This window comes from Podarcis tiliguerta, assembly GCF_965153285.1.
Source record: "Podarcis tiliguerta genome assembly, chromosome: 4".
Taxonomy (NCBI): domain Eukaryota; kingdom Metazoa; phylum Chordata; class Lepidosauria; order Squamata; family Lacertidae; genus Podarcis; species Podarcis tiliguerta.
In genome coordinates, this window is record NC_139537.1 from 54762906 (window position 1) to 54788487 (window position 25582).

General features: G+C 40.4%; 2 protein-coding genes across 2 annotated transcripts in view; both read left to right on the forward strand.

Moving 5' to 3' along the window:
• The window catches only part of TRAPPC10 (trafficking protein particle complex subunit 10), a 44063-nt gene extending 40626 nt beyond the window's left edge, over positions 1–3437 (forward strand). The window contains exon 23 of the mRNA XM_083437280.1: positions 793–3437. Coding sequence (XP_083293406.1) covers positions 793–1031 — 239 coding nt within the window. The 3' untranslated portion in view covers positions 1032–3437. The remainder of the gene's footprint in view (positions 1–792) is intronic.
• A 2303-nt stretch (positions 3438–5740) lies between these two features.
• On the forward strand, positions 5741–24207 carry PWP2 (PWP2 small subunit processome component). The gene is made up of 21 exons (XM_083437312.1): positions 5741–6163; positions 7125–7237; positions 7666–7760; positions 8018–8117; positions 8530–8673; positions 9816–9951; positions 10854–11083; positions 12183–12326; positions 12574–12644; positions 13724–13860; positions 14373–14521; positions 14905–15052; positions 15833–15983; positions 16709–16889; positions 18043–18190; positions 18603–18711; positions 19896–19961; positions 20876–21094; positions 21584–21734; positions 22203–22277; positions 23287–24207. The coding sequence occupies exons 1-21, from the start codon at positions 6146–6148 to the stop codon at positions 23432–23434; spliced, it is 2733 nt and encodes a 910-aa protein (XP_083293438.1). The 5' UTR covers positions 5741–6145; the 3' UTR covers positions 23435–24207.
• Positions 24208–25582: the final 1375 nt, after the last annotated feature.

Genomic DNA, 25582 nt, shown 5'->3' on the forward strand with positions numbered 1-25582 from the left:
TCTCATGACCAGCTGGAACGGGAAAGAGGAGTCACACATTGCTGGTTTTTGAGCAGAGTCAGTGGAAAGGCTGTGGACTTCCACCCCCTTTTTTCTGCCTGCCCCCATCGTCTGATGGGACGGCTGGTGATAGAGAATGTTTGCCGTCCCATTTCTCCTGTAGCTTGATGGCATGGCATGACAGACATTATGTGCAGTCATTGCCTTGGAATGCTTTCAGCGCTCTTATGCACGGGACTGGCAGATACTTGAAGTATGATTTAACAGTTTCTTGCTCTTGTGGGAGTTCCAGTAAGTGCACAGAAATCTATATGTGCTAGGGCTTCCCCATTCGCTGCAATGCTTTATTTACTGCGTTTATATGCTGCCCTTATGCCAGGGCCCTCAGTAAATCACTAAAACAAAAACTAGGTACAGAAGATGTAACGGCGAAACAGCAGAATTGTTTCAGACCTCTTGTCCTTTCAGGAGTTGATGGAATGGACTCCCTGGCCTGGCCTTTTTTGCTTCCCCTTCTGGGCACCCAAGTCTGTAGCCTGTGGAGAGGTGGAAAAGGGTCTGCCCTGAGTGAGCACTCTCAGGCCAATGGCAGTTTTTCAGGAGCTGATGGCATGAGCTGCCCAGCCTTGGGCTCTCTTCAGTCTTTTTAGCACATACTTTAAAAATGGTTTCTGTGAATAACAAGTCATGCAGTGACTTCTGATTCCTTCTAGGTGATGAACCCTAAATGGATTATAGCTCATACTATAAATGCACGTGGAATAAAGTTTTGCATTTTTGTTTTTTAAACAGATAGTTGGATCGAAAACGATAATCTCTCTGTGGACAAGAATATGGATGATCAAGCTGACAGCAGCAGCATAAAGAGCAGAGGCAGCATACATTCAGCAGCCAGTGCAGAACACAAAGGTTTACCAATGCCTCGGCTGCAATCGTTTTCACCCGGACAGGTCTTCAACTCCAGCTCTGGCATGCAAATCCTTGTCATTCCCAGCAAGGATGACCACATTCTGGAGGTCAATGTCACATGACAGCGCTCTGTACATGTGCATGGACATGCACATGAGACTGGAAAATGAATGCACTTTAAGGGATCATAACCTGATTGTTCTTCATTTGAAACATTCTAACGCTAACGAGGCCTATGGCAACTCAACACTTACTGGCCCTGGAAGCATCAGACAATTGTATCAATTTAAATGTACAGTGATGCTTGTGTCAGCTAGTTTATATTGCTATTTTAGGGTGTTTGTGTAAAATGAATTTTGGGGTTTCTCTCTCTCTCTCTCTCTCTCTCTCTCTCTCTCTCTCTCTCTCTCATCCTGCTGGTGAAATAAAGGATACTTACTGCAGTTTTCTCTTTATTTTCGGCAGCTTCCAGAACTGCTATTTTTTTCCGGGGGGAGTAATTAAATTTCTGTTCAAAGAAAATTTCAGGTTGACATACAATAAGCCTTGCAGTGTAGCTGTTAATGACTGACGTGTGTGCCTTTCTAGTCACACAACTGTTTGGTTTCCTGGACCAGGATAGCTATCCAAATTTCTGTATAGTAATTCTTAATCCTACAGCTATCAACAGGATTTTAAATATGTGTATATATTTTCTTGAGGACTTAACTTCTTTTGTGCCTTGGGATACATTTGAAACTTATTAGCCCACTCAAACTCTTGAATGCATACCATATAGAGAGCCATTACTTCAGCTCACTGGGGAAACATACACACACCAGGAAGCAAGTAATGAAGTGGCACATAAGTGGTTAAGTTGGAAGTAAAGTTTCACTGAACAAGCTTTCCCCCAAGTTTGATATTTAAATTATTTAAGGTTACTATATTGAGTCTCACTATATAGCTTTTATTCAATATTTCACTTGATATTTTTAAAACCAAAGTTTATTTGTTTCTCCTGTCCCAACTACTGTTAACTTATTATTGACTACAGAGCCATATAACTATATATATATTTGCACCTTATTCTAAAGTAATCTGAGAAGAAGCAAATAAAGCCAAGGATTACTTGACTGCTTTTCCAGTCTGCTTATGAGGAAATTTAAGGTCCTACTATTGAACCTCTTCTGGTCCAGCAAACTGCAGTTACACCATTCCAACTGATTACTTTCAGTTGTAAATTTATTGTACAAATGATTATTTTAAAAAAAATCTAAACTAAACTTAACTGATATAATGTCTGTGTATAATTTGCTCCCGGAATCAAGGACGAAATAAATGTGTTTTTATTGGTGTGAAAATCAAAGCTTGTAAATAAGTCTAGTGCATATAACTTTTTCCAGCTCTCAAACTGTGTATTTTTGTACATACCACATTTCCTTAAAACTTGTGGCTACAATCCTAGCTGCTGTTCACTCCTGTTACTGGCTTACACAATAATTCTCTTCTTGCAACATATGCAGCCTCTTGGGGAACAGCCTTCATTGTATGAACAAGCTTTGTAGCAACACTGATAATTCTTGGTTCTTTCCATGGGTTTTTAATATCTTTGAGGCAGGAGGCAGTAGCAAACCAAATTTGAATTCTGAAAAAGTGTGGCATGTGTGTTCCCACACTGTGTGTATCTGTTAATTCTTGATTTACTTTTCTCATGTCTTAAGAGCAAATGAGGTTTTATTTTTAGAGGGAGCAAAAAGCAAGCCCCATGTTTCTCATGAATTTGCCAGTACTTGGCTTTGAAAGTTAAAGTAAGTTGAGTTTTCTTTTTGGAAATAGAAACACACTCTTGTATTTGGGCACTTCTTTTCTTGAAGTTACAATGGGAGGTTGGCTGACTGTCTCTTTGTGTTTAATTTACTTTAATGAAGTTAGGGAAAAATGTATGCAACCCCTTAAACGCTTTTCAACAAAATTGCCTCTGTACCTTCTTTCAGTTATAAGAATTAATGAGACTACACAATATTGATATGTACACACTTCAATTTTGCATCTAAATGATAAAATGTATTTAAACTTGTTATGGCCCTTCTACATTGAATACTTGTGAACAACAGCTTGAATGTTAAAAGTACATTTCGAATGTGGTGAACAACTTGATACTTTGATTTTGGGTCTTTCACAAGAAATGATTTTATTAGCAGTTAGTGTTGATGTGTTTTCTCTGGTTTGGTTTTAGAGCACCGTAACATTTTTATGCTTACGTTGAAATGGTGGACTTCACTAAAATGCAGCAGAACCATAGTCTAATCACTACTTCAGGAGACTACATGTGTATATGGAGAGGGGATTGGTTTCTGGGTAAAGATGTAAATAATCAATTTGCAATATGTGTATCTGAAAAATTAAGGATTATGCTATTTATAGATATCTGTCAAGCTTGTAAATACTATCAAATGGGTTAAAGGAGTATAATTTTTGTGAATTTCACAGGTTTATTTGTGACTGGAAAAATTAACTCCTACTATGGAAATTAAAGTTCAACAATGACATTTGTGACACTTCCTACTTGTAGTTCTGTAAGACTGTTACACTCCACAGAGGATATAAACATAGAAGAGCAAACTGTAGGGAAAGGATATTCAGAAACACAATTACCCAGTCTTATTTCTTATTTTAATGGTGCCATGAAACTTAGGGAATAAACTGTCAGTAAACCCACCCCCAGAAAAGCCAACCAGTAGGAAAATGAATAAAAATCTTGAATATTTTAAACAAAAGTCGCTTACAGTTCTGACATTCAGCTTACCTTTATATGTTCCTTGGTTTGAGATTTCTAGGTATTAAGTGGCTCTAAGCTGAGCTGATCAGTTATTTTCAGGCAGCTTTTCTATTAGTAGCATCTGTTGGCTCTCAGTTAATTTATTTTGCAGGACCAGGCTGAGCCGCAAGAGTACTAATATACTTTAAGATAATTATATGGTGGTGCACAAGGCTTAACACACCCAGCTACTATAGCTTGACTGTTTTTTTAATCCTACCAGGAAGTTTTATCCTCTCATGTTCTACTGATATTTCTTGGTATATTTGGGGTAGCATTTATGTATGTATCAGAGCTTTGAGAAGCAAACATTGTCGTTCCTAGTTTAAGGAGTCACTACAGGTGAAACTTGGCACCAGCTTATTCTGGCAACTACTTTAAATGATGTTGACTCTTGCAGTATGATGAGTCTCTTTTGTGAACTGGGTGACAAACCAAAGCAGCACTACCACATCCTGGTTCAAAAGGCAATGCTTTTTGGAGAAAGCCACCTGCTAAATGCCTGCTTGTTGAAGTATTGTACATCAGAATCGTTTCTCTGGAGCTACACCTGACATGGATCTTCAGCTCCCAGATCTAGGAAAGATTTTCTCCAGAAGCACCACCTACTGTGAATGGTTACTGTTGGAAAAAGTACTGCAGAGTGGAATGTGCAGGGAGGGGAGTAGAGTTCACACTGGTGTGAAAGTTTCTTTTAAAATAGAAGTCTTCAACCTTTTCTTACTTGGGATTCACTTTTAACCCAAATAAGCATTTGGGGACTAATTTACTTTAAAGATAGTTTTTCTTCCAGTTTTACATTTTAACTTTGGATAAAATTAGTTGTACACTACAAATAAAAGTGACAGTATAATGGTGGTTGATCTGGTTCATATTGAAAAGCAGACTGTGGTAGGAATCTGGAATACATAAACTAAATCTTGCTAGCTACCTCTGACCTGTGCCAAGAGCACCCTTTTGAAAACAGTACTTGATCCAGGATTGAGATTCCATTCTCAAGAAATCCACAAAAGTTTTCCATCTGATACACAGCTCATCATTATTGGGTTGGGGTATTATTTAGGCAGGGGCTGTTACTGATACTATTTTTTTGTATCTTTATTTTTAGATTAATGATTTAATGTGTAAACTGTTCTCTTTAGTTGTGTACTTTTTGATGTGTCTTATTTATTCTTTGTTACTATTTTCATTATACTGTATACATTTTTTAAATGTTAAGCCAACTTGAGCATGGTTTTAGCTATGGAAAGGCGGCATACAAATAAAATTATGTATGTAGGTATTAGTCATTACGACACTCTGCACAGGACCCACTTCTATATTGGTATTAATTTTAAAAATTACCCTTTGTGTTTAAAAAGGGCTAAAATAGTGTGTACATCATCTCCTTATGGGAGAGGGTGTAATAGGCTGTGGTGCCCATGCAATGACTGTGCGATGCTATCCTCTCCGGGCTTTACTAATAGGCAAGAGTGAAGCAGCTTATTTTGGATGTCACGGAAAGATAGAAATTTGCTAGTTTATTATTATTATTTTTAAAAACTTGTATTTTTACTGACAGGGAAGCTGAGGTTCTCCGTGGGGTTTCGGGAAGGGCAAGGTTTCAGATGCCAAAATAACTTCGCCAGTAGTAGATGTCGTGCTTGCGGGTGAGAAAGTGCCATTTGCTGCTCGGCTTCAGCCAGCAAGTTGTCTTAGTCTGGCTCTAACAACCGCAGTCAAAATCTGGGCGCTCTCGCCAGTGGGGCAGCTGGATAATTTTAGACATCGGATTTAGTAGCTTATGCCCTTCGGATGACCACGTGCATTAAGTTGTGAGCCACAAAACGACACCCCTCCCAATCTCTACCTCATCCTTAGCACAGCTGCTACATTCCTGACACGTTGAAATAAAAGCAAAAGACCGCGTGCCAATCCTGATGGAAAACAGTAAACCTGGCCACGTGGGCGCTTTTGCATTTTAAGCTCGCTTTACTTTTTACAGCTTGCAGGCATAACGCAGGTTTTGCTTCCACTGCCCTGCCGCTATAAAAGCGTAAGGAAACAAGCACCCTCCTACTTGTATGGAAAAAAGAACGTATTTTTTTATAAAAATAACCATAATAAATAATGACTGGAGGCATGCTCTCGAGAAAGAGTGCTCAAGAAAGCAGCCTTTAAATGAGCTGCACCTCGCTGCTCCCCACCGGCCCAAATTATATGCGGGTTGGGGCGGCAGCGGAGGGGAGGAATGTTGCTCGGAACGCGGAGTGCGAGTCTCCGGGAGCTTTCGGTTCCCTGTCTGAGTGACGCAACAGGAGCCGGCAGAGAGAGCGAGAGAAAGAGAGCAGATAGGTCGCCCTGGAAATGTTCTGAACCCGGAAGCAAAACGAAGAGGCTCTTCCGGCCGACTCGTGCTGCCCATGTGTTCTCTGACCGAGTGCCGGAATCTACGCGGGGATGAAGTTCGCTTACAAGGTTCGCTTACAGGGCGGGGGGCTTCGTCCTTTCTGGTCGGGGTCTCGGAGCTTGGGCAGCCCTTGGTCTGGCAAGAGGAGCCCGTCGCTGCCCGTTTCTTGAGGGCCCAGCCTCTGGGCGGCCGCTTGATCCCAGACCTTCCAAGCGTCCGTTTCCCAGGGGCGTCCCTGATTTAGATGAGGTTTCTGATTTGACCTCGGAATGTCCCACTTTTCCTTAAGATGTCCCTGTTTTCACTGGAGAAATTTTGGATAGTATGTGATCCCTGTCCTCCTTTTCCCTTCCTGTTGCTCCTTTTAATCGTTATCTTGCCAAATTGCTCGAGTAGCGTGTCCAGCTTTAATCCTCTTGGAAGCCAGGAACTCTCCTGCCGACCTTCGCCACTGCCGACTATCCGCATTTGCTCATAATCTGGCAAATGCACACAAAATTTGCTATCTTTATGTGTTGCTTAACTAGCTGACTCTGGTACTTGGCACGCTACAAATCGTTGAAATTGAACATTAATGTTGACTTCCATTTGCACCATATTTTCTATCCCCTAGCTGCCTTTTTTCCTTGCAGAACTCCCGTCTTTTCCTCCTACTTGACAGATAGACGCATCTGTGCACATCCTCCCTGTGGTTGGGAGAATGAGTTGGCTACAAGTCAAATACTCTTCTTTCATCCCATCCGTTATTCAGGTAGACAATGCTGTGATCTCCAGATGATGTTGGACTGCAACTTTCGTGATCCTTGACCATTGACCATGTTGTCAAGGGCTGATGGGAGTCCAAAAACATCTGGAGGGCCCCACATTGGCTGCTTCTGCACTATATCCTCTTAATTTATCCCCTCACTGGTTTGTACTATTTGAAACTTCATAGGTATTTAAATAAAAATATTAAAAAATTGTCCAGTAGCACCTTAGAGACCAACTACTGGTTAAGTCTGCATTCACTTCACTTCTCTCTCTTTTCAGTTCTCCAACTTGCTGGGTACAGTCTACCGACATGGAAACCTGAATTTCACTCCAGATGGGAACTCTCTGATTAGTCCTGTGGGAAACAGAATTACCGTCTTTGACTTGAAAAAGTATGCATCTTCTTTCATTGTCTTTATAAATGAGCTTTCTCAAAGAGTAGATGATCACTAGAGGTACTGAGCCTCTGCATACAACACAGACTGTTAAAAGGGCTACTTTGGTCTGTTTCTGGGTCTCTTCTGTTGTTCCACTATAGTGAAAGAATGTGCTCCATTATCAAAGTTATAAAATGGGCTAATGAATAGTACACTGTATTCACACTGGGAAGGATGTAGCTATGTCCCACTCCCCTTCATACATGTGGGATGACATAAAGGAAATCTGGCCTGAGAAACATGGTATTGTGTGCAGAAATGTATTTCTATGTGCAATTCACACTTCCTGGATTGGGCAGAGGTGTATAACAGATTAGCATTTTGCATACAGTTCTGTCACTGTTTGGACGTTTTATTGATTCTTTCACCCTCTTCTCTCCCAGTAACAAGTCTGAAACATTACCACTGGCAACCCAGTACAATGTCGCATGTGTGGGACTCTCTCCAGATGGAAATCTTGCTATATTAGTTGATGAAGGTATTTTAGATTTTTAATATAATGAAAAAGAATTCAATCAGTATCACAAATTTTTAACAGAAATATAAGTTACAGTTAGATTCATTTTAAGTATAACTATCTTTTATATATTATGTTCTACAATCAAGGCAAAAAATGTTGTTTGCTTTTATTATAGTCCTCTGAATAACATGACTCTTTTATTTCATTTAGAAATTTGAGTTTGAAATTGGGCTGAATATGAATGATGCTCAATCTGTTTGTTCTTTTTCCAACAGAGGGAGCTGCCTTACTTGTCAGCTTGATCAGTAAATCTGTGATTCATCAGTTCCATTTTCAGAAACCTGTGCACAGTGTCTGTTTTTCCCCAAGTGGAAAGTAAGAGAAACTTCCTGGTTTTGTATTCATTTTATTTTTTTGTATGTATAAGTGATAGTAGTACCAGTTGTTGTTGAATTGAATTTTGCTTTTCATAGGAGTTGGGAAGTAATAGACACAGTGGGAAACGTGACCTTTTTTACTGGATCACTTTTATACACCCAATATCAATATGCTTCTTGTACAAAAGTGTCTGATGACAAAATAATTACAAATTATAATTACAAATAACTATCTAGCTGTAAATACAGACTTTCGCTTATGTTTATCTATGTGTGTAGAAGTATAAACCTTGGAAACCTGCACAGTTCTACTGCATTATCTTGCTTGGCTTGGCGTCATCTTGTTCATTTTTCTTTCTCTTCTGAATAATTATGTATGTTAAGTTCATTTTTCATATTATGTTAAACAGGAAATTTGTGGTCACAAAGGAGAACGTTGCTCTGATGTACCATGCCCCAGGAAAAAAGCGAGAATTTAATGCGTTTGTCCTTGACACAACTTACTATGGTGCATATGACGAAACAACATGCATTGATTGGACAGATGATTCTAAGTAAGTTTTAATATATGCAGTTTACCAAGGCAACATAGAAAATGAGCAAATACATTGAAAGCCAATTCGACTTGGGTTGATTGTATCTGCTGATACATTTGAAAATCTTGCATTGCAAAAAGAAAAGAAAATCTTGCATTGCTCTTTTTAGGAGCAATGTATTTAGGCAGTGCCTCACCTCATAAATTCCCTTAACAGTAATGCTAAAAGTTCAGGTTATTGTTTCAGGATTCTCCAATGTCCACATTTTTCATTCGTTAATAGAGATTTTGTTAACTCCTGAGTTAATAAACAATTTTTATTAGAGTAAACATAGAGGGTTGGGTCTAGCAGAACCTGTCTGCAAATGGAAAGATTCTTTCTCTACACAGAAGGTGCTGCAGTCAAGCCCCAGCTTCCCTGAATATAAAGAGGGACACACTTTTTTTAATCTGTTCCTCCTACAGCTCTCTGCTGCCACTTCGTACACTGTTCCAGAGGTTCCCCAACCCTCCAGAGTAGATGGGGTGTATATGTGCAGAGAATTGTAGAAGAGAAGGACCAGTGAAAATCGCCTTCCCCACTCTTCTTTGAGACCTGGAAACATCCCATTTATTGAATAGAAATCCTCTCATGGATCTCTGAATCCAACAAGATTTGTAATGCAATCATTTCCATCGTTCCATACAATTATTCCATTCTTTAAAAAAGGGTTGTTGAAATATATAAAAAATGACTCCTTAATTTTCTCCTCTTTCAAATAAATATAATGTATTTCTCCGAATTCACTGTCTATAAAAGTTTACTTAAATCGGTTTCTAATATCATTAAGTGTCCACTGATCTATTTCAATTGCCTCTGTTTTGTATATCCACATGTACATACTTTGGCCAATAGCAGTAAGGGATCGACCGGATGCCTTTTCCCAGTTTAAACTGGAGAGACTATCCACTCAGATGGCGGGAACTGGGAACTGCTTTGGAATCCCATGATTTCCTTCCAGTGGCAGTGAACCTTTGGATCCAAATCTGTCTCTTCCTTCCTTGCTATCTTTGCAAAGGCCTCTCACTCTCAATAGAGAGTTGAGCAGTATAAACTGCTTGTTGACATATCCACTATGATGTAGTTTTTGAGATGTTCTAACGGCGATTCTTTTATTCTAGATGTTTTGCAGTAGGAAGCAAAGATATGTCAACATGGGTGTTTGGAGCAGAGCGATGGGCCAATCTGATTTATTATGCATTGGGAGGTCATAAGGATGCAATTGTTGCCTGTTTTTTTGAAGGAAACAGTCTAGATGTATGTACCTCTTATATATATATTGCATTGGTTTTTATGGTTAGTGTACTTTGCTTTTGGATAATTATATGGCACAAGTCAATGAAAGGCTGTGTATAGTCTACTTTCCTCAAGGTGTTCACATACTGTAGGGGTCTTCTGCAGATTGCTTATCTGGGAGGCAGTGGCAGTTCTTTAAAAACGTGCCCAGAACTGATGTCCTGGGTGCCCAGAAATAAGCCAGCAATCGGCACCTCAGATATATTATGTTCCCATATTTCTAAGTCCAGAAGGGGCCTGTTATGTATTTTGGACATTGGCAGTTAATTAATGTATATATTTAGAATGTATGTATACAGTGGAGCTCAAAAGTGTACAATAAACATAAGAGAACAATAAAGTAGGATCCCAACAAGGCTTTATATTTGGTCTAAAAATTCAGTTTATTAGACATCTCACATCCAAGCTTGCTTTCTCTCAAATAAGTTCAAATTGAAAGATAATGTCTTTGTAATTAGGTACACAGGAAGCTGGCTCATACTGAATCTAACTATTTATCTATCGGGCTCAGTCTTGTCTATACTGACTGGTAGTGAGTTTCCAGGCTTTTAGGCTGGAGCTTTTCACAGCTCTATCTGGAGACATGAGGGATTGAATTGGGGATCTGCATGACTATGTTGCAAGGGAGATGCTTTTTTGCTGAACTGTGGTAATTTTTTTCCTTGTAAGTCAAGTAGCTTACAAGATTCTGTTTTACAGTTTCATGAGAGAACATTTTATTCTTAGAGAATTGCAGTCTTTTGAGCTAAGTATCCTTTTGACTCTCAGTTGAGCGTAGTGACATCAAATGTTTGTTTAGCTCATCTGCTTAAGGCTCATTTCAGTTGTGCAATGATGGTAACCATTATGTTTTGGTGTTCCAGTTGTACACTGTCAGCAGAGATGGGGCTTTGTGTGTCTGGCAGTGTGATACAGAACTAGATGGTTTGAAAGTTCGACCCCCAAAAGATCAAACTGAAGATAAGGCAGAATTGGCAGAAGGCCTAGATGAAGAGTTGATGGAAGAACAGAAGGGCAAAGAGGTCCATGGGAAAGCCAGCTCACATAAGAAAAAAGAGAAGGGAAAGAGAGTAAAATACTCATGTGCTGCCAAGTAAGTGATCTTCCAGAGAGAAAAGGAGGAATATGTTGCAACCAGGAGCTTGGTCATGCAGTCAAAGCCAGTGTATATGAAAACAAAACAGTTCCATTTGACTATCTCATTGTCACACTATGAATGTGCTGCAGGCATGACTATTGATTAGGATTATGGCATTCTAACCTTCTAAAGTGTGAAGATCTCCCACACCACAATCTCCAAGCATGTTCAACTGAATACACTTAGACTTTCCCTTGCAGTGGACAGCACTGCCTTAACAAGCATCCAGTTAATAAGAAACAGGCTCAGACTTCCCCTATCAGTGTGGCAGGATCTGAAGTGGACATGTTGGAGGTGGAACAGAAAAATGCCATACCGAGCAATTCTATCCCCTGATTCACTGGTTAACCAGGGGGTGGGGGCAGGCATTGCTCTGCTGCCGAGTCCCCACTGTGCCTGACAGTGCATGGGTAGGTGGAAGCTACTGCTGGTGGTATCCAGTGTTAACCACAACATTGTTTCTTCCTTTGACTGTTTTATAGCATCTTTTTTTGTTTTTTTAAAAAAGTGGTGGGTTGGATGTTGCTTGGATTTTTAAGAGATGGCTACGTGGGTGGCGCTGTGGGTAAAACCTCAGTGCCTAGGATCATATGGTCGATCATATGGTCGGCGGTTCGAATCCCTGTGGCGGGGTGAGCTCCCGTCGTTTGGTCCCAGCTCCTGCCCACCTAGCAGTTCGAAAGCACTCTTAAGTGCAAGTAGATAAATAGGGACCGCTTTATAGCGGGAAGGTAAACGGCGTTTCAGTGTGCTGCGCTGGTGCTGGCTCACCAGAGCAGCTTCGTCACGCTGGCCACGTGACCCGGAAGTGTCTTCAGGCAGCGCCGGCTCACGGCCTCTAGAGCGAGATGAGCACGCAACCCTAGAGTCGGACATGACTGGCCCGTACGGGCAGGGGTACCTTTACCTTTTACCTTTCTTTACTTGTTTTTACTTCATGTCCAAAATGTCAGAGTACCATTGGTCTTTTGCTGGTGCATTATGAAATTAATTGAGTGGTAAATATGCTCTGCATTAAACGCATGTCAGTAGCATATTTCAATTGTTTTCTCAGATACTTTTTCAACAAAGAAGGTGATTTTAACACCTTGACAGCTGCAGCTTACCACAAGAAAATCCACCTACTAGTCACTGGCTTTGCGTCTGGAATTTTTCACCTCCACGAACTTCCAGAATTCAATCTCATCCATTCTTTAAGGTAAGTATGGATATTGCTTATTATAGAGAAATGTAGTTCTAGAGAAAGAACAAATCTTTTTTTTTCTTTAAAAGCAATTTCTGCTTTATAAGCTTGGACAGAGTGATACTGGTATTAGTGTCCTTTCTTCATCTACAGGTCCTTATGACTTAATAATGCATTATTTTATGTGTCTGAAATTTTAGCATGGGCACCCAAATATTTCACTTCGCTTTAAGCAGTTTCTTTCTTTCTTTTTGCTACTTAGCATTTCGGACCAAAGGATCGCATCTATTTCTATCAACAGTACTGGTGACTGGATTGCTTTTGGGTGTGCAGGTGCGTAACTATAAGACACAGTTGAATGAGGGCTTGTTTATACAATCAGTTATGTTGAGAGAACCCTATGACGCACTTCATCCGTGGAAATTCCTTTAGATATAAATTGGGGGCTGCTGGGATGAGAAGCTTAAATCTTCAGCTCTGCTGGTGTTAAGTCCCCAATGCTGATTCTGTTGAAGACACCATAACATAACTTGCTTATCCTTGCTCAGTCGAGGTTCAGCCAGGTGAGGTGAAGCTAGTAAGCCAAGCTGGTGTAAGTTCCCAAAAGTCGTGGCAGGGGCAGGACCAGAGCCCTCTCTCTGACTTCGGCTGGATCCTGAGCCCATTCAGTTTGGTTGCATGACCTGCCATAGAATACACCTAGAAAGGCTTGCTGTGCTCAGGCAGAGCAGCAGCCCCACTGTTGGACAGTGTTTGGATCAGATTTCACTTCATGCTCTCTTAACCTACACCAGCTTGCTTTGCGTCAGCTTCTTGTGCATATGATTGCTCCTTTAGAGACTTTGGAAAGTTATCACATCCAGGCAAAATTAGGGAGGTTGGACCCATTTCTTTATCAAGCTGGGTTATGAAATCACGAACAATAGCAGGCTCAGTCAGAATCTCCTTTCTTGTTACTTGAATACATTGGTTTGGGCCCTAGCTTCTGGAGCAGGAGAAAACAAGCTTCCTCCAAGCTTCCTTTTAGATATTTGAAGGTGGCTATCATATCTCCTCTTTTCCAGCTAAACATACCCAGCTTCCTCAACCATTCCTCCTCATAAGGCTTGGTCATGGCAATGTGTGTTGCATTGCCAGTTCATGCATCATGTTGTCCTTGTGAATATGGGCAAGCACAAGCTTGTGTAAAAAATAAGAATCCATTTGAACCCTGAGAGCGGTGAAATGCTAATCCAGTTTGGCCAGTCTTGATTGGTGCAGTTCTTACACCCACCATATTTCTGAACTCATTAATTGCAATTTACAGACTTAGCTTTGTGTTTGTTGGTGTATTCTATCTATTGGTGCTGCAGGAAAATGTATACATTGACTAGTTGTATTTGAGTTTGAACTACTTGTCATTATCCTTCCAGGTCTGGGGCAGCTTCTGGTTTGGGAATGGCAGAGCGAGTCCTATGTGCTAAAGCAGCAAGGCCATTTCAACAGCATGGTTTCTCTTGCATATTCTCCAGATGGGCAGTACTTAGTCACTGGCGGAGATGATGGGAAAGTAAGTTTGCCGCATGTTATTGAGCATGGAGTTTGTAACTCTCTAAAATCTGCAATTTCTGGGCATATACTATAAAGATACTAAGAAAGGAGCTCTTAAAGCTTCTAGGAGCTAGGAATCTTAATTTATTTTGGATATGTTGTCATTCCTGTTTGCTATGGGTGATGCTTGCATTATTTTTTAGAAAAAAGACATTAGTGTATATTTGGAGCAGAAGCAAAGCTGTGTAACATGGAAGTTGACCATGTTCTTGGTTGGCTGTAGCGATTCGTAATGTCTGGCCAGATCATATTGTCAGTGATGTTTCCAACTGACAACAAAATGATAAATTCATGTCCTTGGGCTTCTGCATGTGTGATTTTGAATGGCTTGCTTAACTTTCCTGGAAGTTTAGCTCTGCTAAGTGTGGTGTACGGGAGTGTTCTTTCAGTGACTTGAATCTCAATACTGTGTCAGTCCCAGAAAAGGAATATTTCTGAAGCTTACTGGAGCATTTTCTGTTTTATTTTCAGGTGAAGGTGTGGAACACCAGCAGTGGGTTCTGTTTTGTAACTTTTACAGAACATACAAGCAGTATATCTGCTGTAACATTTACTGCTTCAGGATATGTCATTCTGAGTGCTTCCCTAGATGGGACAGTTCGAGCTTTTGATCTGCACAGGTAAATTATTCTTTTACCCCCTAGCAAAATTCTCTCTTCCCTGAGCTTGGAGTGGAAAACCAGAGAATTCAGAGGGAATATTAATATCTAGAATGTTGTTTGGTTATATGTGGTACACTCCTCTTGTGCCATTGAGCATTTCATAATTTTGAAAGTATCCAGTAGAAAAATTGCACCCAGTTTCAGAAACAACCAAAGCCTAGGCTTCTCCATTGAGGAGAAGCCTAGGCTTTGGTTGTATAAATATAATTTATTTAAGGTAATCAGTTGTTCACTTGGGATATTCCAAAACTTTTTGTGATATCACTGAGGGACTTTTACCTAGAATAGTATACAGGCACCAAAGTTCTTCCTTAAATCACATTCCTGCATGTTTTAAACAGGTACCGCAATTTCCGCACCTTCACTTCCCCACGACCAACACAATTCTCTTGCTTGGCTGTGGACTCCAGTGGCGAGATTGTTTCAGCTGGTTCTCAGGACTCCTTTGAAGTATTTGTGTGGTCAGTGCAGAGTGGGCGACTCTTAGATGTAAGAGACATTTTGTTTTGGTTGTCTCAACACCTTTTGAAACTCCTTTTAATTGAGGCTGATTCCATCCTTACAGTAGAGACCGTATATATTTGCAGGATTTAAAAGAATCATTCAATTTGAGTGAGTTGAGCGTGATTAAAAATATGATTAAAAATAGGCACATCTTTAATTTATCTTACTAGCTAATGTGCAGTTTTTGCATCTAAATTCAGCTTCTAACATCTAACCCTACTGATCGGCACAGCTGTGCCCACTTGGTGTTCCCTGTGTCTTCATAGCTTCAACAGAATCCTTTGTAGAGAGGTCTGCCTATCGTTTTCACTCCCATTATGATCATTCAATATAAGGATGTATCCCATGTATGTTAGCTGTTCTGTGTGTGCTGCCATGCTGAATCTGGCAATGATATCTGTTGCCAAATAGTCATGTCTCGCAATGCTGAACCACAGCTGTGATGGCGATACAGTGATTGTTCTAGTGTTCTGTATTGAAAGTCCTAGTGCTTGTGATCCTGGATCCTTGCTCTGATTTGGTGGTGCATTAGAAGGATCTGGTCATGTGCTTTGCTGATTTTAAATGTGGCCCAAAAGTCATATACTATAGTAACTTTAAATGTTGGGAATTGCAACCCGGTAATGGTATCTCTGATGTGCAGTTTTTGCATTTTGTATGTGTTTTGCATGCATTTAGTTCCATCTGTGGATTATTTTTTTCCTGTATAAGATCCTGTGTAAACCAACATGTATAAAAGAAATCAAATTGGCTTTTCTCCATTAGGTCTTAGCTGGTCATGAAGGCCCCATCAGTAGCCTGTGTTTTAATCCCGTCAAGTGTGTCCTAGCAAGTGCCTCTTGGGATAAGACAGTCAGGTTGTGGGATATGCTGGATAGCTGGAGGACCAAGGAAACACTGGCACTGAACTCGGATGGTGAGTCCCTTGGAAATCTCTTGTGCGAATGCAGGTAGCTATGTTCTCCATGTGATGTTGGGTGGCTGGTTAAAGCTTCAATTGGTCCTAGGTTCTGGGAAGAAAGCTTGCATATAATGCAGGTTTTTCCTCACAACTGGAACTTAATTCATCAGGTAGTACATCTGTGTTTACTTGTATTTACTTGAAGCAATTCTGTCTCTCCCTTCTTTGTTGCCCATTCCCAGGGTGGGTTGTAAAGCATGCAGCGCACCATAAACTGCAATAAATACTATAATAACAAGCTGAAGGATCAGATGAGAAACAGTCAATGAGCAAGCATTATAAGATTCATATTAAAATGAGTAAATGCAGTCATTGAATCTCCATTGCATACAAGCTTGGCAATACACATACATTTGCATTAAAAACCAACCAACCTGGTACAGCAGGTGTCAGCAGTACCTGCTGTAAAATGTAAACTGCAAAAGGTTCAGAAATGAAAAAAATGAAAATGAAAAAAATGCCAGGATAAATGGTTATGTTTCAGCACGACTTCAGCATCGTCTTTGTGACGATGGATATGTTATGTGTTGAGCGTGTGTGTTCATGTGTGATTTCTGGAAATTCTGAATCTGGTTTCATTGAGTTTATCTGTGTGTGTGTTTTTAACAACTGAGGGCAATGTGGCTGAAATGTACATACAGGAAGGTGTGACTTTGGTTTTGCTCCCTTACCTTTTCCAGTGCTCGCTGTTGCTTTTCGTCCGGATGGCAATGAACTTGCAGTTGCTTCCTTGGATGGACAGATCACTTTCTGGGACCATGAAAATGCTGTGCAGACTGGATCAATTGTGGGGCGACATGACCTTCAGATGGGCAGAAAAGAGCTGGACAAAATAACCGCCAAGCAATCTGCTAAGGGGAAGTAGGTAGACTTTTAAAAAAAAAAAAATTTTTTTTTGGTTTACAGAAGTACATGCCTTGTCTCTTTTTTCAGGTTGTAAAGTCTTTTCTACAGATCAGTTACATTTGTTATGAGACCTTAGTGTTGAGTACAGTATAAGGTCAGGGATGGAGAGGGGTGGTGGTGGTGAAACTTACATTCTTTTTTATCCTGTATGTGTGGGGTTTTGTGTCAGCGTCAACTGGAAAGGTTCTCTTTCTATTTGCTTGTTACATAAGTACGTTGACTATTTGATCACAGGGTTGGGAGGGATCTCCAGTGTCATCTAACCCATTTGTGACCGTATTCTGGGAAGGATTAGCTCTCTTCCTTTGAATTAGGGATACTTAATATAGTTGTTGGAATTAACTACCTGTGTATCTGGTGAACTTGAGTTTTATTAGACTAGTTTTAATAGAGAAGTAGGAAGCTTATGCATTGCTTGCTGCCTTTGAAAGCTCTCTTGTGCATCCTATTGACTTTTTGTAAATTAAATGTGTCTCCTTACTGCAGATAAAGGTGTGCGTACGTGATTGTATTAGTATCTGGTTTTGATAACTTCTTAAGATGTGGTCATCTGACTTAATGCTCCCATCAGCTATGAGCTTGTAGTCAGAGTCTTAGGTTTTACTTGTTGCTGTGTGAAAGGTAACCTTGCAATTTGTTAGAGCTCATTCAGCACCCTTCTTACCATGTTAGCAGGCAAAGGCAGTAAGAGAATGGCAGGCGTATGTTTTGAAGGACTGTATCCAGATAACTTATTCAGATAATTTTTGCAAAGAATGAACTTATTGCAGGTAGGTTTTTAAACAGTGATGGACATGTCAGGCGATATGAGTATTTTCTCTTTTTTTTAATCTCCCACTAATAAAATAGAAGGCTCTACTATAATTAATAACCCCGTGGTATTCAGGCTGTCACAACATTGTTTATTTCAATCCTGCCCTTCTATTATGTGTTGAGTCTCTTTAGTTCATGAAAAAATGATTTTAAGATGGCGATGGTTGGGTAGAGAAATGAGGACCTAATTTCTTAGCACAACAGACATCTATCTGCAGCATAACCAGAATATCTCTCTTGGTGGGAGGGACTGACTTATAACATAAATCTAACATGTCTTTGTTTTCCTCCCCAGATCTTTTACTACTCTATGTTACTCAGCTGATGGGCAGTGTATTCTAGCAGGAGGGCAGTCAAAGTTTGTTTGCATTTATCATGTCAAGGAACAGATGCTCATTAAGAAATTTGAAATATCTTGCAACTTGTCTTTGGATGCAATGGAGGTTAGTGATTGATTCCCCCCCCCCCTTATTTGTTGTATATGTTTGGGTATGATCTATATGACACTATTAAACTGAAGTATGTTTGTGCTTCTGCTTCCCTGTGGCAACCTGAGTTGTAATCCGTCAATGAATCCAGTCTTTGGACCAAGTGATGCAAATCTGTGCTCCAAAGTATTTTGTTATGACATTCCAATCTATTTCTGGTATGAACCAATGTTGTCTTTCTAGTGCGTGACTTTTATCCAGAAAGCATGGGCACATCTTCGATTTGGAGGGATAGAGATTGAGCAAATGCTGTAGCCCTTTAAATATTCTGAAACATTATAGAAATTCCAAATAGTTTACCTGAATTCATGTGCCTTCTACCTGAAGAATATAAGCTTTGCAATGTTGTTGTTTTTCAATTTTACAGGAGTACTTGGATCGCAGGAAAATGACTGAATTTGGTAGCATGGCATTAATAGATGAAGGAACTGGGGATGATGATAATGTTGCAATCCCTCTTCCGGGAGTTAAAAGAGGTATCTGTTCCATTTCACAATTTTCAGCTTATCTGCTGTTTCATGTGTGCCAGGTACTCTGTGAGCTAGGAAGCTCCCTTGCTGAGTCGGGGAGGAATGGAAAGGGTGAGAACATGCAAAGCAAGCCTTTTGTTTATGCTTTCTCACTTTTACTTCCTAAAGCGGTGATCAAACCTTGTTTTTAAGCTGGGAGTCCAGCTAATAGCACTTTGTCTTCTTTTGACATCTCCTGAAGAGTGAAACCCATTGTGTGAGAATGGGCGCTTGGAATTTAAGATTTCTGAATGCTGAGGTCGATGCAGCCATCAGTTTCACATTCTGTGATGGTTCTAGGGCAGTGATTCAGTACCTCGAGCACTGTGGTCGCCACCAGCATTTTCACATCCATCCCTGTTTTGTGAAGTTGTCCCTGTTGCCTCTTTCCTGTGTTCTCTCGCAGTTTACCTGTCTTAATCTGTTTCCGCTCCCATCAGCCCCATCCAACGCTGCAATCAGAAGGATAGGCAGATTCCTAGACATTACTGCAACAATCTGTTCAGTGACAGTGATGATAGGGAAGGAAATGGGTTGTATCCAACACTGCGCAAGCAGAGTTCCACTTGTGCAACAGGACTTTCATTGCCTCTCTTTTTCTGGTACATCAGCAAAAGCTGCTCCAAGGGTTCCCCAGCCCTCCAAAAACTTGAGTGTGTCAGCGGGACTGGTGGGGTACGTGAGAGGAAGTTCTATTGCATGCAGGGAGGTACAGTGGTACCTCGGGTTACATACGCTTCAGGTTACAGACTCCACTAACCCAGAAATAGTGCTTCAGGTTAAGAACTTTGCTTCAGTATGAGAATAGAAATTGTGCTCCAGCGGCACGGCAGCAGCATGAGGCCCCATTAGCTAAAGTGGTGCTTCAGGTTAAGAACAGTTTCAGGTTAAGTACGGACCTTCGGAATGAATTAAGTACTTAACCCGAGGTACCACTGTATGCTGTGTGAAGCTTTCAGTGTTGGATAGAGCCGAAAATGTAGTTTTCACTATGTTGTTTAAACATTTTACTCTGGCAAACAGTTTTAAACCTTTATAGAAATATTGTACTGATGACTAAATGGAATTAACATGGATTCTCATGGTTGATACATGCAAAGTTAATATTTAACTCAAGAAGTTCATTAAATTTGTCTTTTCCTTTGTTTCAGGTGACATGAGTTCTCGCTCCTTTAAACCAGAAATAAGAGTGACCTGCCTCCGCTTCTCTCCTACCGGTGGGTGCTTTTAGAAGGGAGCTGGCAGTGGTGTGCTGCTGCTTTTAGGATCAGGTTGTGGTGGCTTAAAAGAAATGGAAGGGGCTGTCTTTTTAAAAATTGCTATTAATATTTTTTTTGTTTGCGAATTTAATGAGAAGAACAAGGAAAAAGAGGAAATAAAAGAAGAGAAAGAGAGATAATTCTAACTGCCATATACAAATAATACTAAAGATAGACCACCATTAAACATACGTTAATAAGCCTTCCAAATGTCTAAATAGGTATCCACACAAAATTGATCCCCATATGAAACATGTGGGGATCCCTGTGTGCTTGTGCTCCCTCAAAATCCTGCGCCCCTGGCCCTCCCCATGCTATGCCTCTGCCTTGAGTGTTTTCCCTAACACTCCTCACATGCTGTTTTGCGCCTCCATCTCTTGCCATCAGCATTGAGAGGCAACCAGTCAGACCTCTGCCTTTCATTTGCAGCAGGAAGGAGTAGTGAAGGAAACTTCAAGAAACAAGGATCTGCAGTGACAGGGGCAGGGTAGAGTCACACCACACATTTAAAGCACAGGGCTTCCCCCAAGGTGCCGTGGAAGCTGTAGTTTGTTAAAGGAACTGGGAATTGAATTAAACTACAGTTCCCACCATTACTTGCTTTGGAATGAGATGGCTGTCTTAGTTCACCCCTAGAACAGCATAACTAATCATAATTACTAGATATTTGTCACTTATTTGCACTTTGATTTGACTAGTGGAAAGTACATGTTTTATGCCAGCCAGTACAGTTAAAGAATAAAGTTGTTTGTACACGTAGGTTTATTCTTCAAGATCATGGTTTATAAAAGCTGCCTTTAATATAATTTTCCAATATTCCTCCTTCCAGACATGAACAATTTTAACTAGCGCAAGCAATATTTCTCTTGTAGGACGAAGCTGGGCAGCAACAACCACAGAAGGTCTTCTTATCTATTCTTTGGACTCTAGTCTGGTCTTTGATCCATACGACCTAGAAATTGACATCACCCCTAGCAGTATTCGTAAAGTACTGGTTCAGAAGGAGTACACCAAGGCGATTGTCATGTCTTTTCGACTGAATGAGAAGAAACTGATTCAGGAGGTCCTAGAAACTGTTCCATACAATGAAAGTAAGCTGGAATTCTGTTGCCAGTCTAATGTGGTGGTTGCAGAAAGCTAGATTTCCTGAAGTTCTAAGACTTCTCCAATACTTGGTTTGCCTATATATTAGGGAGCAGGGGAAGTATACGAAGTCCCAAATGATCTCAGGTGCTTGACATGTGTGCAAGAATAAGAGGGGGGAAATATATAGAGAGAGAGTGCAGTAGCACCTTAGAGACTAACTAAGAACAAACTTATATTTCGTCTCTGTCAGACCAACACAGCTGCCTACCTGAATCTAGAAAGAGGGGGAAATAGGGAAAGAATAGCATCGTGAGGTATGGCAGCTTATTGATTTGGATTTCCTTTGCCTGGAGATATCTTTTTTTAATTAAAAAACAACAACTTGGAACTGGAAAGCTTAGTGATGAATCATATAGAATATACTGGGGTTTTTTTAACTTAAGATTTTGCACATGTGATTTAAGCTAATAACTTATTATTTTTTTAAACCACAGTTGAAGTAATCTCCTCAATGCTTCCAGAAGTGTATATAGAAAAAATGCTGGAATTTTTAGCCTCTTCTTTTGAGACATCTCGTCATTTGGAATTCTATCTAATCTGGACTCAGAAGTTGCTTATGTTACATGGATGCAAGTTAAAAACAAGGTTAGTGACCTTGGGGATAAGGGTGTGGGAAGAGGGAGAATAAGACATACTGGTATCCTGCCCTTATCTAAGAAATTTAGAATGGTTTCCCATCAGAACTGGTTGGGCCCAGATCTGCTTAGCTTTAGAAAACGAAATATCATTCTTTAGACTGTGAATTTGAATTAGCAAAATTGGTATTTGTACCAATTTTATCCCTTTAAGGTGACTGGACTGAAAATTACATTCCTAATTGCCAGGTAGCTGCCACAGTGGACAGAACCTTAAACTGTAGGAATATTGTGTATGTGTGTGAGAGAGACATAATTTACCACTTCTGCAAGTAGTAGTTGTTTCATTGTAAGTCACCATTCACAGCTGTCTCAGTTCTTTGACACTTTGAAGTTTTGAATTTAGCCCTTTTTATTCTTAAAATGTACAGAATGATTTTTACAAACCAAGAGTTAAGTTTTTTGTTTGCTTTTGCAGGTCAGAGAAACTGCTGCCCACCATTCAGTTCCTTCAGAAGAGCATTCAGCGTCACTTTGAAGACGTTTCCAAACTGTACGTATTTTGTTCAGTTGCATTCTCTTTCAAATAATTTCTCTTCCCAGTAGAAAGAGATGACTCTGACTAGAATATTGAGCATTTCTTAATGAAATTTCCCTTCCCCCTTCCTTCCACCTAACATCCCACATTGTATTGTGGAGAATTTTTCCTGGGATCTTCTAGGTTTGTGTGATTTTGTTCTGTCAAGTTCCTTGCCATTCACTCACTGACCTCTTCCTGTTGCCTTAAGGACCCCTGCCATTCCCAGCACTGAATTCCTTCAGGGGTGGAGTAGGTAGTTGGGGGCTGCATACTACTAGGGTTAGTAGGGACAGCCCTGTACTCCATCCTTGAACGCACACATGCATTCCCCATTCACACACACACACACACACACACACACACACACACACAGAGTACATACCAGACTCATAATCTCATACCCTTAACAAACAGCGCCCAATAGCAAGCCTGCTCCAATTAGTTCAGGAAGAGGTCTTCTTTCCCATTGTCTTAATTCCACCCTTCTGGTGTGTCTTTGTGGAGATGAAAATGGGGCTTCCTCACTGGGCTGCACTGATCAGCAGAAGAGCATGGAGAAAGTGAAGCTGGGGTGGGGGAAGGGCTTGGGGAAAGTCTGGCAGGCCAGAGAGCCACCATATATCTTAGATCTGATGGTTTGTTATTTCAGCATTAGAGCATCTTGCAACATGGAGTTTACTTGCAGAAGCAGCTAGTAAGAAAGATCGTGGTTAATTAGTTGCGTGTGCCAATGAAGCATCATCAATTAAAATCCACAGACATAAACTTTCATATTGCCCAAACATAATACTTTTCATTGGCGCCATTCTCAGGTTTGCCTTGAGAAATTAAGCTATGGGTGTGTCATGTGTGAACCAATGCAAGTAGTTTGTTGCCGATAGTGGTCTGATTATTGGCTACTTTTTATAAACATAGGAAAGCTCTTACATGCACTGCTTTGAATCTACCTAATCCCCCCCCCCCGCCGTCTTTGTTTCTACAGTTGTGACTGGAACTGTTATAACATGAAATATATTATGGCCATTTCACAACAGAGGGGTGTGAAACGTGCAGCAGAAATGTCTGAAAATGAAGATTTGGAAGACTCCAATAATGACTCTGTCATGGAAGAATTGCCTGCACTTCCATGAACTTTTGACAATGCTTTTTCATACATAAGTAATTTAAACAGTGGTATTCACTGAGAACTGAGCAGCCCTCATAGAGGCATATTTTGTACAGGTGATGCAGCAACATGATTGGGAGTAAGCAGGCTATTCCTTTTTGTCCTCTTGTTTCTAAACTAGCATGTAAATTCTTGATACTGCTAAATCTTAAGCTAGTCAATGTCATCAGACATTTTAGATGCCTGGGAGGAGGAGCAGGATCCATCTGCCACCAGCTGACTTCTGTTTCTGCACAGGAACTTTTAAGCTCCCTCCTTCCATTGACAGCCCTTTCTGGATTGGGAAGTCATTCAGAGTGGCATCCTGCAAGAATACATGGGGTGCCACTGGAATAAAACATAGACTTCTGGCATGCATGGAAGTATTGGAATGCGAGTGGGGGTGGATCCCAGCCATGGCTTTTTTCCTGGCTTGAGGGTAAACGTGTAAAAGTGCTGCAGTCATATTGCAAATGGTCCAATGACCTTTAGCACAATTTCATTGATATAAAATTCAAATATTAGTTGTTTATGGGGAAAAGACAAATACTAGGACTACTGGGATCTGAGATCAACTGAATGAATATCTAGGCAAATATTTATTGCGAAGCAGCTCATTGTATGTCCCAAATAACTCTGGTCGACAATTTCTAGAAACCAACCATGAACAAGTGATTCCAGCTATTCATAATCCATGATGTATTCGCAGATACCAACATGAGAATATGGTCGAGTAATAAAGGCATGTTCATAGCTTCACAGGTTGTCTGGAGTGCATTAAGGCATGCAGTTACTTTTATGAAGTACAGTGGTACCTCAGGTTACATACGCTTCAGAGTACAGACTCTGCTAACCCAGAAATAGTGCTTCAGGTTAAGATCTTTGCTTCAGGATGAGAACAGAAATCGTGCTCTGGCGGCGCGACAGCAGCCGGAGGCCCCATTAGCTAAAGTGGTACTTCAGGTTAAGAACAGTTTTAGGTTAAGAATGGACCTCCGGAACAAAGTAAGTACTTAACCTGAGGTACCACTGTACTAGAAAATTACCCTGACTCCAATGTGGAAAAGTGTTGTATGTAATAATGTGGTCTCCTACGTTAAACAGCAGCATATGCTCAGCTGTTGTAGCCTGAATGTGAATCGTGTATCACAGGATAAAGTGAACAATGTTATTTCCAAATGGTATTTTGGTGTTATTAGTTGATTGCTAGGATTTTAGCTAGATGTAGGGAGTGTGGAATATTTATTTTTATTGATCTCTATACCATCATTCACGAAACAATTCCATTGTTTTTCAAAGAAAAAATAAGAAGAGTAAGGAAAAAAATAAGAACAATAAGAACAGTCATACCAAACAGCAGATAGAAACAGCTGCATATTTTAACTTCAGTAGGTTTTTCAAACCTTTCTCCTGGGCAGGTTATTGCGGGCAGAGTTGTTTCTTTAGCTACTTGGATCCCAAGCCACATAGCATGTTAAATGTCAGCACCAGCACTTGGAATTGTGCTTGGAAACAGGTGACATTGGTGAACTGGATGAGAACTGGGGGAAGTGATGGTGCAGTCATTCAACTATGACATATCTTATACCACATCTTTAACCTTGACTATAGGATGCAGCAACGATGCCAACTGGGTGGGTGTAGATTTAGTGAGCGGTTGTTCACATCTCAACATTTAAAAGGGTCATATGAATTGGACTTCAGTTGAATGAAAGAACAAATGAGTTATTATGTGTTGAGTTTCCTGTACCCATTGAGGCTGTTGGCTCCCAAGAAAGACACTGCTGAAATGTATTTTTCTTAGATTACTATGCGATACCCACCTTTTCCCCTTTTGGCGGGAGCAGATCTTTCCCCACTCCTCTCCCTTAACTGAAGGGGGCAATTTGGTTTAAAGGAAAATGTTTTTCAATGCTTGAATCAAAACTCAGCATTTTACTGGTTGATTTTACTACATTGTTGTAAAATAGTTTTGCTAAATAAGGTTTCTTTGCAAATTTTGTCGCCCAAATTTCTTCAGGCCAAGGGGTTGATGCTTGGGCATGTCCAGTTGATAAGAGTTGTCAAGCCACCCACTCCTTTGCAACGTTGTTTGAGTGTGTGCAAGTTCTTTTTTTGAACGCTTTGGGGAAAT

Bases quoted from the DNA above. Each gene is read 5' to 3' on its own strand.
- PWP2 (XM_083437312.1), top strand. The intron at 15,053-15,832 runs GTAAGAGACATT...TTTCTCCATTAG, and splicing joins AGAGTGGGCGACTCTTAGAT to GTCTTAGCTGGTCATGAAGG. The intron at 21,095-21,583 runs GTAAGCTGGAAT...TTTAAACCACAG, and splicing joins AACTGTTCCATACAATGAAA to TTGAAGTAATCTCCTCAATG.